This window comes from Salmo trutta, chromosome 14, assembly GCF_901001165.1.
Source record: "Salmo trutta chromosome 14, fSalTru1.1, whole genome shotgun sequence".
Taxonomy (NCBI): Eukaryota; Metazoa; Chordata; class Actinopteri; order Salmoniformes; family Salmonidae; genus Salmo; species Salmo trutta.
This window is the reverse complement of record NC_042970.1, coordinates 73349710-73362830: the sequence shown is the minus strand read 5'-3', so window position 1 is coordinate 73362830 and position 13121 is coordinate 73349710. Positions and strand designations below refer to the sequence as shown.

General features: G+C 45.2%; 1 protein-coding gene across 2 annotated transcripts; it reads right to left on the bottom strand.

Moving 5' to 3' along the window:
* Positions 1-1614: 1614 nt before the first annotated feature.
* LOC115147344 (uncharacterized) lies at positions 1615-12485 on the bottom strand. 2 transcript variants are annotated; one of them, XM_029689545.1, is made up of 10 exons: positions 12344-12484; positions 11630-11947; positions 7356-7745; positions 6908-7198; positions 6759-6791; positions 5858-5959; positions 5590-5620; positions 5265-5314; positions 5106-5140; positions 1615-1974 (listed from the first exon to the last, which is right to left on the bottom strand). In XM_029689545.1, the coding sequence occupies exons 1-10, from the start codon at positions 12411-12413 to the stop codon at positions 1879-1881; spliced, it is 1416 nt and encodes a 471-aa protein (XP_029545405.1). In that variant the 5' UTR covers positions 12414-12484; the 3' UTR covers positions 1615-1878. The 2 variants fall into 2 exon arrangements, with proteins under 2 accessions (XP_029545405.1, XP_029545406.1); XM_029689546.1 differs by lacking the exon at positions 5265-5314 and having other exon boundaries at positions 1616-1974; positions 12344-12485.
* Positions 12486-13121: the final 636 nt, after the last annotated feature.

Below are 13121 nucleotides of genomic sequence, written 5' to 3'. Positions count from 1 at the left end.
AGGGATTGTAGATTTGTGCTCAACAATCACATCACTTATTCAATCCATCATAGGTCGTTACAAGTGGCACCCTATTCCCTATATGTAGTGCACTACTTTTGACCAGGCCCCATAGGGTGACGTGTTGGTCACAGCCAGGTGTCACTATATAGTAGGTAATATACTTACAGTGAAGTATTACAGTAAAGAAATAAGGTGCTCAGGTCATCCATTAACTCATATTCATGTGGAGTGTTTTGAATACAGAGCAGCCTTTGGTTTAAACAGTGGCGCTGGATTAGTGGGTACCCTATTCCCTATACAGTGCACTACTTTTGACCAAAGCCCTATGGGTCCTGGTCAAAAGTAGTGCACTATGTCAAGAATAGGGTACCATTTGGGACACAGACATCATCAGCACCTCTTATCTCCTGAAGTCTTATCTCACGGCCACCTGTAACTCACTGGTCCGGCTAGCAGCGATCCCATGTAACCCTGTCCAATTTATACAACTAGGAGTCATACAGAGTATCCTTTCTGACCAATTTTCACCGGTACAATGATGCTACTATTACTTGTGTGATTTATAGTCTGTAATAGAAACTCATAAACAAGTACCAGTGATGTATCACCATAATATTTCTCTCCTCTCTCTACCTTTAGTAACGCGTTGTGTTATCGCTCAGTATCGGGCTAGCAGTGTGTCTCGTTGACTTCCTCCACCTTTAGGACATCTAAGCAACAACCACACATCTGATAATAATACATCACAATATGTGGTTTCCTCTCATGTATTTATTGTGAACACATTGTTCCAGAGGTCTAGCGTTTGCTGTAACCTGGCCCTCTATAAGTTTTTCCACTGACAATAACTGTGGGTGAGACATTAAATTGGGGAGGTGAAGCTGAACTGATGCATGTTCAATCATTTCCAACTGACAGATTGTGAAAGAGAAGCTATCGCTGTAGAAGTACTACCTCTTCACGGAGAGTGCCCTCTAGTGTCTCTTTCAAGGATCTTCAATGTAAAAAAAAATTGTTGGGAAAATGAATACTCTTGATTAGAGGGAAAGTTCACACATTTTTACATGTGGCCTTATTTTCACTCTTTTCTGAAAGTAAGTCTACATGCATCACACTCAAACACAAATGACCTATGAAGCAGCTAGATTAGAATTACCCCACAGCTTTTATTATAAAATAGATTTTATGTACATGAAACAACTTATGAAATTCAATAAGATTCAGTGAAAGTGACCTAATGCAAACTTGTGAAACGCGACACATGTTAGAGGAAATGTGGACTTCTCTGTTCCTGTAATCACGGCTAGGTTTTCGGGCCAAAAATGTAAACAGAGAGAACATGTTTTCCATAGATAGATAGAGAGAGAGAGTTGTGATGTATGATTAGATGTGTGGTTGTTGCTTAGATGTCCCAAAGGTGGAGGAAGAGAGGGATAGAGAGGGATAGAGAGGGAAAGGGTTCAGGGAGAGAGAGAAGAGGGGGATAGAGAGGGATAGAGAGGGAAAGGGTTCAGGGAGAGAGAGAAGAGAGGGATAGAGAGGGATAGAGAGGGAAAGGGTTCAGGGAGAGAGAGAAGAGAGGGATAGAGAGGGATAGAGAGGGAAAGGGTTCAGGGAGAGAGAGAAGAGGGGGATAGAGAGGGATAGAGAGGGAAAGGGTTCAGGGAGAGAGAGAAGAGAGGGAAAGAGAGAGAAGAGAAGGATGGAGAGGGAAAGAGAGAGAAGAAGGATGGAGAGGGAAAGAAAAGGTGACAGAGAGAACGAGAGATCAGAAAGAAGAACAGGGAGCATGAAGAGAAGTACTGTATAGAGATGAGAAAGGTCAGGGAGAGAGAACGAGTGAGAATAGAGGGAACGAGGGAGGGGTGAAGGAGGTCAGGAGGATGGTGTGTTGCCAAACGTAGAGAGAGTTCTCCATGGAGGGGACCTGCTGAAGGCTGTCTCTGCTGCTCTGTCGTCGTTACCCCATTCCTGCACACACACACATGCGGTTTCATTATTACAGCACATTTAAGGCACATTTTCAAACTTCCTTTTTCTTTTGAAGCAACACATGCAGAAACAAATGCGGTTTCATTACGTAAAATCCAAACACTTCCTTTTGAACTCTTTTAGGATCCAAAGACAGTCCGTTTCCCCTGATGGATTATAGCTTCACATGAAGTCATGACGACAGCATTGTGGTGACTCTGTCCACGGTAACCCATATACTAGCACCTTGTCTGGGGAGAGGGTTTAGCTTAATAAGTCCACCTCATCAAGCTAATTAAGGAGATGAGTACAGCTAACGAGGAGGAGGGCCCATGCAGGCCGGCCCAGGTCACAGAGGAGCAGTAATGAGAAGTTCTCAAAGCGTGCTTGTGTTCAGTAGGGAGGCAGACAGAGACCACAGAGCCCCAGGACAGCAACACAATTAGACCCAACCAAAACATGAGAAAACAAAAAGATCATTACTTGACCCATTGGAAAGAATCAACAACAAAAACAGAGCAAACTAGGATACTATTTGGCCCTAAACAGAGAGTACACAGTGGCAGAATAGCTGACCACTGTGACTGACCCAAACTTAAGGAAAGCTTTGACTACATACAGACTCAGTGAGCATAGACTTGCTATTGAGAAAGGCCGTCGTAGGCAGACCTGGCTCTCAAGAGAAGACAGGCTACGTGCACACTGCTGTTGTGACAAGAAAAGGGTGAAGAACAAACACCATTCTGAAAACAAACATATTGATGTTTCATTATTTTCCCTTTTGTACTTTAACTATTTGCACATTGTTACAACACTGTATATAGACATAATATGACATTTGAAATGTATTTATTCTTTTGGAACTTCTGTGAGTGTAATGTTTACTGTTAATTTTACTGTAGAAAATTAAATAAAAAACAATTATGAAATCTTTTTATGTTGCATGTTGGAATTCCAAAATGGGGATATGTGGAGAAATCACCTTTGCAAACCTCTACAGCAATATAACAAAGAGCCCTGAACAAAAAGATATATACAAGAAAAATATAAAATACTTGAATCAGCAGTCAAAGACTATCAGAATCCTGTGGATACCCCAACTACAGAAGAAGAATTATTGGAAAAACGATATAGTCTCCAACCCAAAAAGGCCTGTGGAGCTGATGGTATTTTAAATGAAATGATCAAATTTACAGATCACAAATTCAAATTGGCTATACTCAAACTCTTCAATATTATCCTCACTGCAGGCATTTCCCCCTATTTTTGGAACCAAGGATTGATCAGACCAATCTATAAAAATGGAGACAAATTTGACCCAAATAATTACAGAGGAATTTGCATTAACAGCAACTTGGGGACAATTCTCTGCAGTATCATAAATAGTACACTATGTCATTTCCTTGATGAGCACAACATCCTGAGCAGAAGCCAGATTAAAAAAAATATATGTACAACAGACCACATTTACACCTTCCACACTCTAATTCACCAACAAATAAACCAAAACAAAGGCACAATCTACTCGTGTTTTGTCGACTTCAAGAAAGCATTTGATTCAATTTGACACGCAAGTATTTTTTTATTATAAACTAATAGAAAGTGGTATTGGAGGGAAAACAGTGTTATCAAATCAATGTTCACTAAAAAGAAATATGCGGTTTGCAACAGGGACATGGAGTGAAACAGGGCTGCTCAATAAGTCCAACACTATTTAACATCTACATTAATGAATTGGCAAAAACATTAGAAGAATCTGCAGCAACTGGTTTCACCGTACACAACACCGAAATCAAGTGTCTACTGTACGCAAATGACCTGGTGCTGCTGTCTCCCACTAAGGAGGGGTTACAGCAGCACCTGGATCATCTGCACAGGTTCTGTCAGACCTGTGCTCTGACAGTTAACCTAAAAAACCTCAATATAATGATTCTATTTGGACACAGTTAGAACACACCAAAAACGACATGTATCTAGGACTAAATATCAGCAACACAGGTAGCTTTCACATGGCTGTAAACGAGCTGAGACAAAGCTAGAAGAGCATTCTATTCCATTAAAAGGAACATTAAAATCTAAATTCTAATTAGAATCTGGCTCAAAATTTTCCAATCAGTTATAGAACCAAAATTGCTCTATATGGCAGCAGAGAATGGGATCTGCTCTCTAATAATGATTTTACTAAATGCGACAAACATCTCATCGAAATACTGCATGCAGAGTTTTGCAAGACTGTATTGCAAGTGCAAAGACAAACTCAGAATTGGGCCAATACCCCCTCCTTATTCGAATAGAAAAAAGAGCCATCAAATTTTACAACCATCTAAAAACAAGTGACCCCAAAACATTCCATCACAAAGCCCTACAATGTCAAGACATGAAACAAGGGAAGAGTCCCCTCAGCCAGCTGGTTCTGAGGCTCAGTTCACTAACCCAAACCAACTCCATAGAGCCTCAAGACAGCACTCAGAAAATCTGGCCCAACCAAATCATCACAAAGCAAAAATAAAAATATATCACCTATTGGAAAGACACCACAAGAAAATCAAAGTAAACTTCAATACTATTTGGCTCTAAACGGACAGTACATGGTGTCAGACTATCTGACCACTGTGACTGATAAAAAAACTGAGGGAAACACTGACTAGGTACAGACTCAGGGAGCACACAACCTGAGGGTCAGCCAGTGAAAAGTGCAATGTAATGTCAATAATATTTTCCATTTTGTTTTGCCTTTCATACCATGCCATGTGGCTTCTCAGTCAGGTTGAGACTGGTCTACTAACATTTCTTTAATGTATTATTATTCTCATTAATATTGTTGTTGTCGTTGCTGTTAATGGTAGTCCCATTTCCACTACTAATATTGTTATTGCTGTTGGTCCCTCCATTTTTTATATATGTATATTTTGACAATGTAAGTCATTTCATTTTCCATGTCAATAACGTGAGAGAGAGAGAGAGAGAGAGAGAGATGTGATGTGATGTGATGTGATGTGATGTGATGTATTATTATCAGATGTGTGGTTGTTGCTTAGGTGTCCAAAAGGTGGAGGAAGTCAATGAGAGTAGGTTTACCTTTTAGATAAATAACAAAGTAAATTCAGTTGAATTGTAGAGAGAGACCTTACCTGAGAGGTAATGCTGACACGTTTGAGGGTAAGGTCTGGAAAACAATAACACACAAACAAATAGAATAATGTAAAAAAGGATGTCAGTGATGATGACTACATGAAAGCATCATGAGACATAAAATCACTGAATCACTCTATTTACTTAAAAACACTCACCAAGAACATGGTCCCTGGAATTAAGCTTGGCCCATAGAAGAGCCCCCTCTCTAGATACAAGAGATGAATACTACTATAAATACTATTTTAAAGGGAGAAATACTATTAGAAAACTATTCTAAAGGGAGAAATGCTATTAGAAAAAGGATTCTAAAGGGAGAAATACTAATATAAATACTATTTTAAAGGGAGAAATACCAATATAAATACTATTTTAAAGGGAGAAATACTATTAGAAATACTATTCTAAAACATCTCATGCTCTATGATATTACTGTACTTCCCCGAAAGTTAGAGACTCATAGATAGAGGATCCAACACCCACCTTTTACGCTTTTCTTCCACTATTACCTTAACTGGACAATGAGAAGAGAAATGAGAGAAGAGAATTAGAAAGTGAAAAAGGTGTAATGAACAGAGTCAGTGATGTCATATTTTGAATGGTAAAGGACATTTCTTTAAAGGTTTACTAGCCTGGTCCCAGATCAGTTTGTGCTGTCCTGCCAACTCCTATTAAGGTAAACCGCTCCCGGTTGACAAGAGAGCACAAACTGTTCTGGGAACAGACTATAGGTTAACAGGTGTAACGTTACCTTTCCTCTGCACTGCCACACCCACGCCCACCAGTACAATGAAGAACAGAACCACAACAGAAAGACATCCCAACACCAGAGGCCAGTCCACACCAGTCAGCCCTACCAGAAAGCAAATATCACCTGTCAATCAACGAACCCTCATATACATACTTATCTTAGTTTGAGCCAGTTTGCTACAGCAGGAAAATAATCCTGCAGCAACAGGAAATGTTGTTGTAATTTCCAGATTATAATTATTTAAAATGTTTGTAGAAGTTAAAAAACATTTCGTAATGAAAAATCTGTAGAAATTACAAACTTCAGAAACCTTTACCTCAAATGGATTACAAGTTTGAAATGTCCTGCAACAGGGTGATCAAATAAAGGTCCACCTCTGTAGTGTAGCCTACATATAAAATGCCCAGCACCAGGCCCACTCTGTGTCTAATATCAATACCAAACATCAGGCCCACACTGTGTCTAATATCAATACCAAACATCAGGCCCACACTGTGTCTAACATCAATACCAAACATCAGGCCCACACTGTCTAACATCAGGCCCACACTGTGTCTAATATCAATACCAAACATCAGGCCCACTCTGTGTCTAACATCAATACCAAACATCAGGCCCACACTGTGTCTAATATCAATACCAAACATCAGGCCCACTCTGTGTCGAACATCAATACCAAACATCAGGCCCACACTGTGTCTAATATCAATACCAAACATCAGGCCCAAACTGTGTCTAATATCAATAGCAAACATCAGGCCCACACTGTGTCTAACATCAATACCATACATCAGGCCCACTCTGTGTCTAATATCAATACCAAACATCAGGCCCACACTGTGTCTAACATCAGTACCCAGTCAGAGGGTGATTTGTTGACTGTAGTGGTTCAGTGAGTTACCTGGTGAGGAGGGAGGGGAGATGGTGGTATTTTCTGGAAGAGAATGACAGACATTATTATAGGTGAAAAATAATTCAAGGCTGCCTCTTGAGTGGTATGAGTTGACGCACACAGGCTCAGACAGACACAGACATCAGAGAGATGCAGACCTATGACTCTAGGCACAACCAGCAGTGGACTTCTCTCTGAGTGGCTCCACTCTGCTCCCAGCAGGGAACTGTATTGGCACTGGTACTGGTCCGACAACGGGCCGTCCTGGGATGAAAGACCAAAAAGGGCACGATGCCGGGTAGCGGGGGCACTACGGGTGGCATCAGGGAAGGTACTTCCCAGGCGGTATAGAGAGAAGCGGGCACCAGGGAAGGCAGGTGAGCCAGTACACACCAAGGCCCACTCCCCAGCCTGGCTCTGGAGAGAGAGAGTGGGCACCGGCAACAGCTCTGGGATGGCAGGCCCACCAGAGAAAAGATGGAGAGAGAGTATGGGTATCATATTTTTCTCACACACAATTCTAACCTTAACCATTGGGAATACAATACATAACTGACATTAAATCAGTGTCGAGCTGAAATTTCACCCCTCAACCAGATCTCTCACCTGTGACCGTGACAAGAACTGGATGACTGGCGGTTGAATTAGCCGGTCCCTGACGAGGCACTGTAACCTGGTAGAGGCAGGTGTAGGACCCCCCCTCGCCTCCCCTCACGGGCCCCAGGTGGAAGGCCCCGGTCTGGGCTGTGGAGTGGGACACCAGGGAGGCCTGGGGGTGGACCATGGAGCTCCCCATGGAGTGCCCAGTCGCTTTAGCTGTCCTCAGCAGTAGGAAGGCCTCTGGTTTCGGGCTCTGCTGGGAGTGAGGAGGAGGGGGGGAGCAGTGGAAGGATAACGTCTGGCCGCGCTTCACCTGACCACCTGGGGGATCAACTGAGAGGAGGGGTGGGAGGAGAGAGGGGGGAGGAGGAGGAGGAGCTCTAGGAGAGGCTACACCTAGAGAGAGAGAGAGAGAGAGAGAGAGAGAGAGAGAGAGAGAGAGACGGAGAGAGAGCAAGATTTATGCTGCATTAGTTTATGTGTCGGAGGGCTAGGGTCAGTCTGTTATATCTGGAGTATTTCTCCTGTCTTATCCGGTATCCTGTGTGAATTTAAGTATGCTCTTTCTAATTCTCTTTTTTTTTCTCTCTCTCTCTCTCTCTCTCTCTCTCTCTCTCTCTCTCTCTCTCTCTTTCGCAGGGGGACCTGAGCCCTAGGACCACGCCTCAGGACTACCTGGCCTGATGACTCCTTGCTGTACCCAGTCCACCTGGTCGTGCTGCTGCTCTAGTTTCAACTGTTCTGCCTGCGGCTATGGAACCCTGACCTGTTCACCGGACATGTTACCTTGTCCCAGACTTGCTGTTTTCAACTCTCTAGAGACAGCAGGAGCAGTAGAGATACTCTGAATGATCAGTTATGAAAAGCCAACTGACATTTACTCCTGAGGTGCTGACCTGTTGCCCCCTCTACAACCACTATGATTATTATTATTTGACCCTGCTGGTCATCTATGAACATTTGAACATCTTGGCCATATTCTGTTATAATCTCCACCCGGTACAGCCAGAAGAGGACTGGCCACCCCTCATAGCCTGGTTCCTCTCTAGGTTTCATCCTAGGTTCTGGCCTTTCTAGGGAGTTTTTCCTAACCACTGTGCCTCTACATCTGCATCGCATGCTGTTTGGGTTTTAGGCTGGGTTTCTGTACAGCACTTTGTGACATCAGCTGATGTAAATACATTTGATTTGATTTGAAATTTGATTTGCTATAAAGGGGTTGTAATGGTGAAGTCTTCCTACTATAAGAAAAGTAAAGAAGGGAGCTTCCTTTCAACTCCAAGGAGATGAATTCAAGAGCTTGTTACTTTCGTAATAAACTTTATCAAACCAAATGCATAGTAGTCTATAGGCATTATGTACTGAAACTATACATTTAGACGTTGGATATTTAGCAGAAGCTGTAAATCCGGTCTCTGAGGAAATGTGAGAACTGCCATTTAAGTTTACCCTCTGTTGTCATTCACACATCCTGCCTTAACTGTCAAGCTTGATTTTTGTGGTTTCTATATAACCCGCAGGGTGTAACAGTACGATACACACATTCAAGCACACACACCTATGGCAGTTTTGCCAGTGGTGGTGGAGAAGCGGATAGGAGTGTTTATTGACTTCCACCACAAGTGGCTTTAAACCTAGCATAAACCTCAGAACCGTTTCTCACTTTGAAATAGCATTTACTGTTACTGTCACGCCCTGACCTTAGAGAGACATTTTATTTTCCTCTAGTTTGGTTAGGTCAGGGTGTGACATGGGGTGGGCATTCTATGTTTTCTATTTCTTTGTGTTTTGGCCGAGTATGGTTCCTAATCAGAGGCAGCTGTCTATCGTTGTCTCTTGTTGGGAATCATACTTAGGCAGCCTTTTCCCCACCTGTGTTTGTGGGTAATTATTATTTCTGTGAGTGTTTTGTGTGCGCCACAGTTGTGTCACGTTTCTTTCTGTTTACCTGTTTATTGTTTTGTTTGGTTTTCTTCAAATAAAGAATGTGGCATTACCGGCACGCTGCGCCTTGGCTTATCTATGACAGGGAGTTTGAGGACAGTGAACGTGACAGAATTACCCACCACAAGAAGGCCAAGCAGCATGCGCTTACTGGGAAGACGAGCTGAACCGGGGAGAATCAACAATGACGGAAACACGAGAGGCAGCCCCCAAAAAATGTTTTGGGGGGGGCACACGGGGAGATTGGCTAAGTCAGGGTGGAGACCTGAGCCAACTCCCTGTGCTTACCGTGGGGAGCGAGTGACTGAGCAAGCACCGTGTTATGCGGTGATGCGCACTGTGTCGCCAGTGCGCATTCACAGCCCGGTGCGCTCTGTGCCCACGCCCCGCATTTGCCAGGCTAGAGTTAGCATTCAGCCAGGAAAGGTGGTGCCAGCTCAGTGCTCCTGGTCTACAGTGCGCCTCCTCGGTCCAGGATATCCTGTGCCAGCTTTACGCACTGTGTCGCCAGTGCGCCTTCACGGCCCAGTTCGTCCTGTGCCAGCACCCCGCACTTGCCGGGCTAAACTGAGCATCCAGCCAGGACGGGTTGTGCCAGCCATACGCTCCAGACCTTCAGTGCGCCTCCATGGCCCAGTATATCCTGCACCAGTTCTACGCACTGTGTCACCAGTGCGCCTTCACAGACCAGTTCGTCCTGTGCCAGCGCCCCGCACTTGCCAGGCTAAAGTAAGCATCCAGCCAGGACGGGTTGTGCCAGCCCTAAGCTCCAGACCTCCAGTGCGCCTCCACGGCCCAGGATACCCTGTGCCTGCTCTGCGCACCCGGTCTCCAGTGCGTCTCCCCAGTCCGGTGAGACCGATTCCAGCTCCACATAAGAAGCCTCCAGTGATGATCCATGGTCCGAAGCCTCCAGTGATGATCCATGGTCCGAAGCCTCCAGTGATGATCCATGGTTCGAAGCCTCCAGTGATGATCCATGACATGAAGCCTCCAGTGAGGATCCATGGCCGGAGCCTGTAGTGATGATCCATGGCACAAAACCTCCAGTGATAATCCATGGCCCGGAGCCTCCAGTGATAATCCATGGCACGAAGCCTCCAGTGATGATCCATGGCCCGGAGCTTGTAGGGATGATCCATGGCACGAAGCCTCCAGTGATAATCCATGGCCCGGAGCCTCCAGTGATAATCCATGGCCCGGATCCTCCATTGATGATCCATGGCACGGAGCCTGCAACGACGTCCCCCGGTCCGGAGCCTGCAACGACGTCCCCCGGTCCGGAGCCTGCAACGACGTCCCCCGGTCCGGAGCCTCCAGCAACGTCCCCCGGGCCGGAGCCTCCAGCGACGGTCCCCAGTCCGGAGCCTCCAGCAACGGTCCCCGGTCCGGAGCCTCCAGTGACGGTCCGGAGCCTCCAGTGACGGTCCGCAGTCCGGAGTCTTCAGCGACGGTCCGCAGTCCAGAGTCTTCAGCGATGGTCCGCAGTCCAGAGTCTTCAGCGACGGTCTACAGTCCAGAGTCTCCGGCGGCGGTCTGCAGTCCAGAGTCTCCGGCGGCGGTCTGCAGTCCAGAGTCTCTGGCGGCGGTCTGCAGTCCAGACTCCCGGCGGCGGTCTGCAATCCAGAGCCTCCGGCGATGATCCACGGTCCGGTTCCTCCTCCGACGATCCACGGTCCGGTTATACAAAAGCGGAGGGATCAGCGGGCGGAGCAGGGGCCAAGCCCTGAACCGGAGCCGCCACCATGGGTAGATGCCCGCCGGACCCTCCCCTATAGGTTCAGGTTTGTGGCCGGGAGTCCGCACCTTTGGGGGGGGGGGGTACTGTCACGCCCTGACCTTAGAGAGACGTTTTATTTTCCTCTAGTTTGGTTAGGTCAGGGTGTGACATGTTTTCTATGTTTTCTATTTGTTTGTGTTTTGGCCAGTATGGTTCCTAATCAGAGGCACCTGTCTATCGTTGTCTCTGATTGGGAATCATACTTAGGCAGCCTTAGCCCCAGCTGTGTTTGTGGGTAATTATTATTTCTGTGAGTGTTTTGTGTGCGCCACAGTTGTGTCACGTTTCTTTCTGTTTACCTGTTTATTGTTTTGTTTACCTGTTTATTGGTTTTCTTCAAATAAAGAATGTGGAATTAGTTTGAGGACAGTGAACGTGACAGTTACAATAAATGGCAGAAAAAGATTTCTGTGACTTTGATTATCATCATTATTTGTAGTGATCATGGTGCTTGCCGTAGTTTCTGTCCCAGATCCACGGCTCCACCGTACTCAACTACCTGATCCAAAATCATCAATCATAAATATAAAACTCACTATAAAACTGTAAAACTCACCTTGTTGTTTCAGAGTCAGATAGTGGCTGTATGGGCTATACATCCCCTGGCTGTTCTGATACAGGCAGCAGTATAGAACCTCCCGGGCTGAATCCTCCTTCACTGTAACTCTGAACTGGGCCTCCTGTCTCTCACTGGGGAAAGTCATGTTGTCCACCAGCTTTTTAACCCGGTGGAGTCTGAACAGGGTCCCTCCAGGGCCCTCAGGGGCCCGACAGACCAGGACCACAGCCCCCAGGACGGTGTTGCCTACAGAGGAGGCCTGGGTAAGGGAGGGTGTTGGGAGGGGGACCGAGTGGAGGTCTGAGGATACTGTATCTGGGGAGGAGCAGTCAAGTGTGAGACCCACTAATAGTAAACACTGTATTCCACTAAACAGATATAGGACACAGGAGGCTGCTGAGGGGAGAACGGCTCATAATGGAATGGCATCAAACACCTGGAAACGATGTATTTGATGTATTTGATACCATTCGACTAATTCCGCTGCGATCATTACCCTGAGCCCGTCCTCCCCAATTAAGGTGCCACCAACCTCCTGTGATCTAGAATCACAATACCCCATCCAAATAGACTACTTAAATTGTCAGGAAATAAAGATGACAGAACTGATGCCAAGCATCATTGAAATATCTCTGTAACTGACATGGCTCAACTACTTTACCCTGAAATCTACAACATAAGTATGAGTAAATTCATATTCAAAGTACTTACCCCAAAGTTGTAGATAACAGATAAGCAGAACAAATATCCAAAGTGAGAGATGGTATCGACAGACAAGCATCTTTGAAGGAGCAAGCAGTCTCTCTTCTGTGTGGATGTGGAAGCATCTGCTCTAGGTGGAGGCAAACAGGATCTGCTGTGTGTGTGTATGTGTGTGTGTGTGTGTGTGTGTGTGTGTGCGTGCGTGCGTGCGCGTGCGTGTGTGTGTGAAAAGTATGACAATGTCTTAAAATAGGACTGAGGGGAAGTACAACATACAAGCACACTTCCTTTTAAGGGGTTTGTTAATGGGATGTGAGATCATATAATAATAAACCAAGACCACAGAATGTCCCTGGTGTGTGGTACCATGCATATTGTACACAGAGCATGAGACATACACTGAGTGTACAAAACATTAAGAACACCTGCTCTTACTGTGTATGTGACCAACTGGCCAGGTGAATCCAGGTGAAAGCTATGATCCCTTATTGATGTCAATTGTTAAATCCACTTCAATCAGTGTAGATGAAGAGGAGGAGACAGGTTAAAGAGGATTTTTAAGCCTTGAGACGATTGAGACAAAAGACAAAAGATTTATGGGCCTTTGAACAGGGTATGGTAGTAAATGCCAGGCACACCAGTTTGTGTCAAGAACTGCAACGCTGCTGGGTTTTTCACACTCAACAGTTTCCCGTGTGTATCAAGAATGGTCCACCACCCAAAGGACATCCAGCCAACTTGACAAAACTGTGGGAAGCATTGGAGTAAACATGGGCCAGCATCCCTG

What these genes read in the sequence shown, in the direction of transcription:
- LOC115147344 (XM_029689545.1), bottom strand. Translation starts at nt 12,413, where the DNA reads ATGCTTGTCTGTCGATACCATCTCTCACTTTGGATATTTGTTCTGCTT. An exon ending in CTGTTATCTACAACTTTGGG is followed by an intron (nt 11,948 to 12,343) that starts GTAAGTACTTTG and finishes GCTCCTCCCCAG; the next exon opens with ATACAGTATCCTCAGACCTC. An exon ending in GTGGAAGAAAAGCGTAAAAG is followed by an intron (nt 5,315 to 5,589) that starts GTGGGTGTTGGA and finishes TCTTGTATCTAG; the next exon opens with AGAGGGGGCTCTTCTATGGG.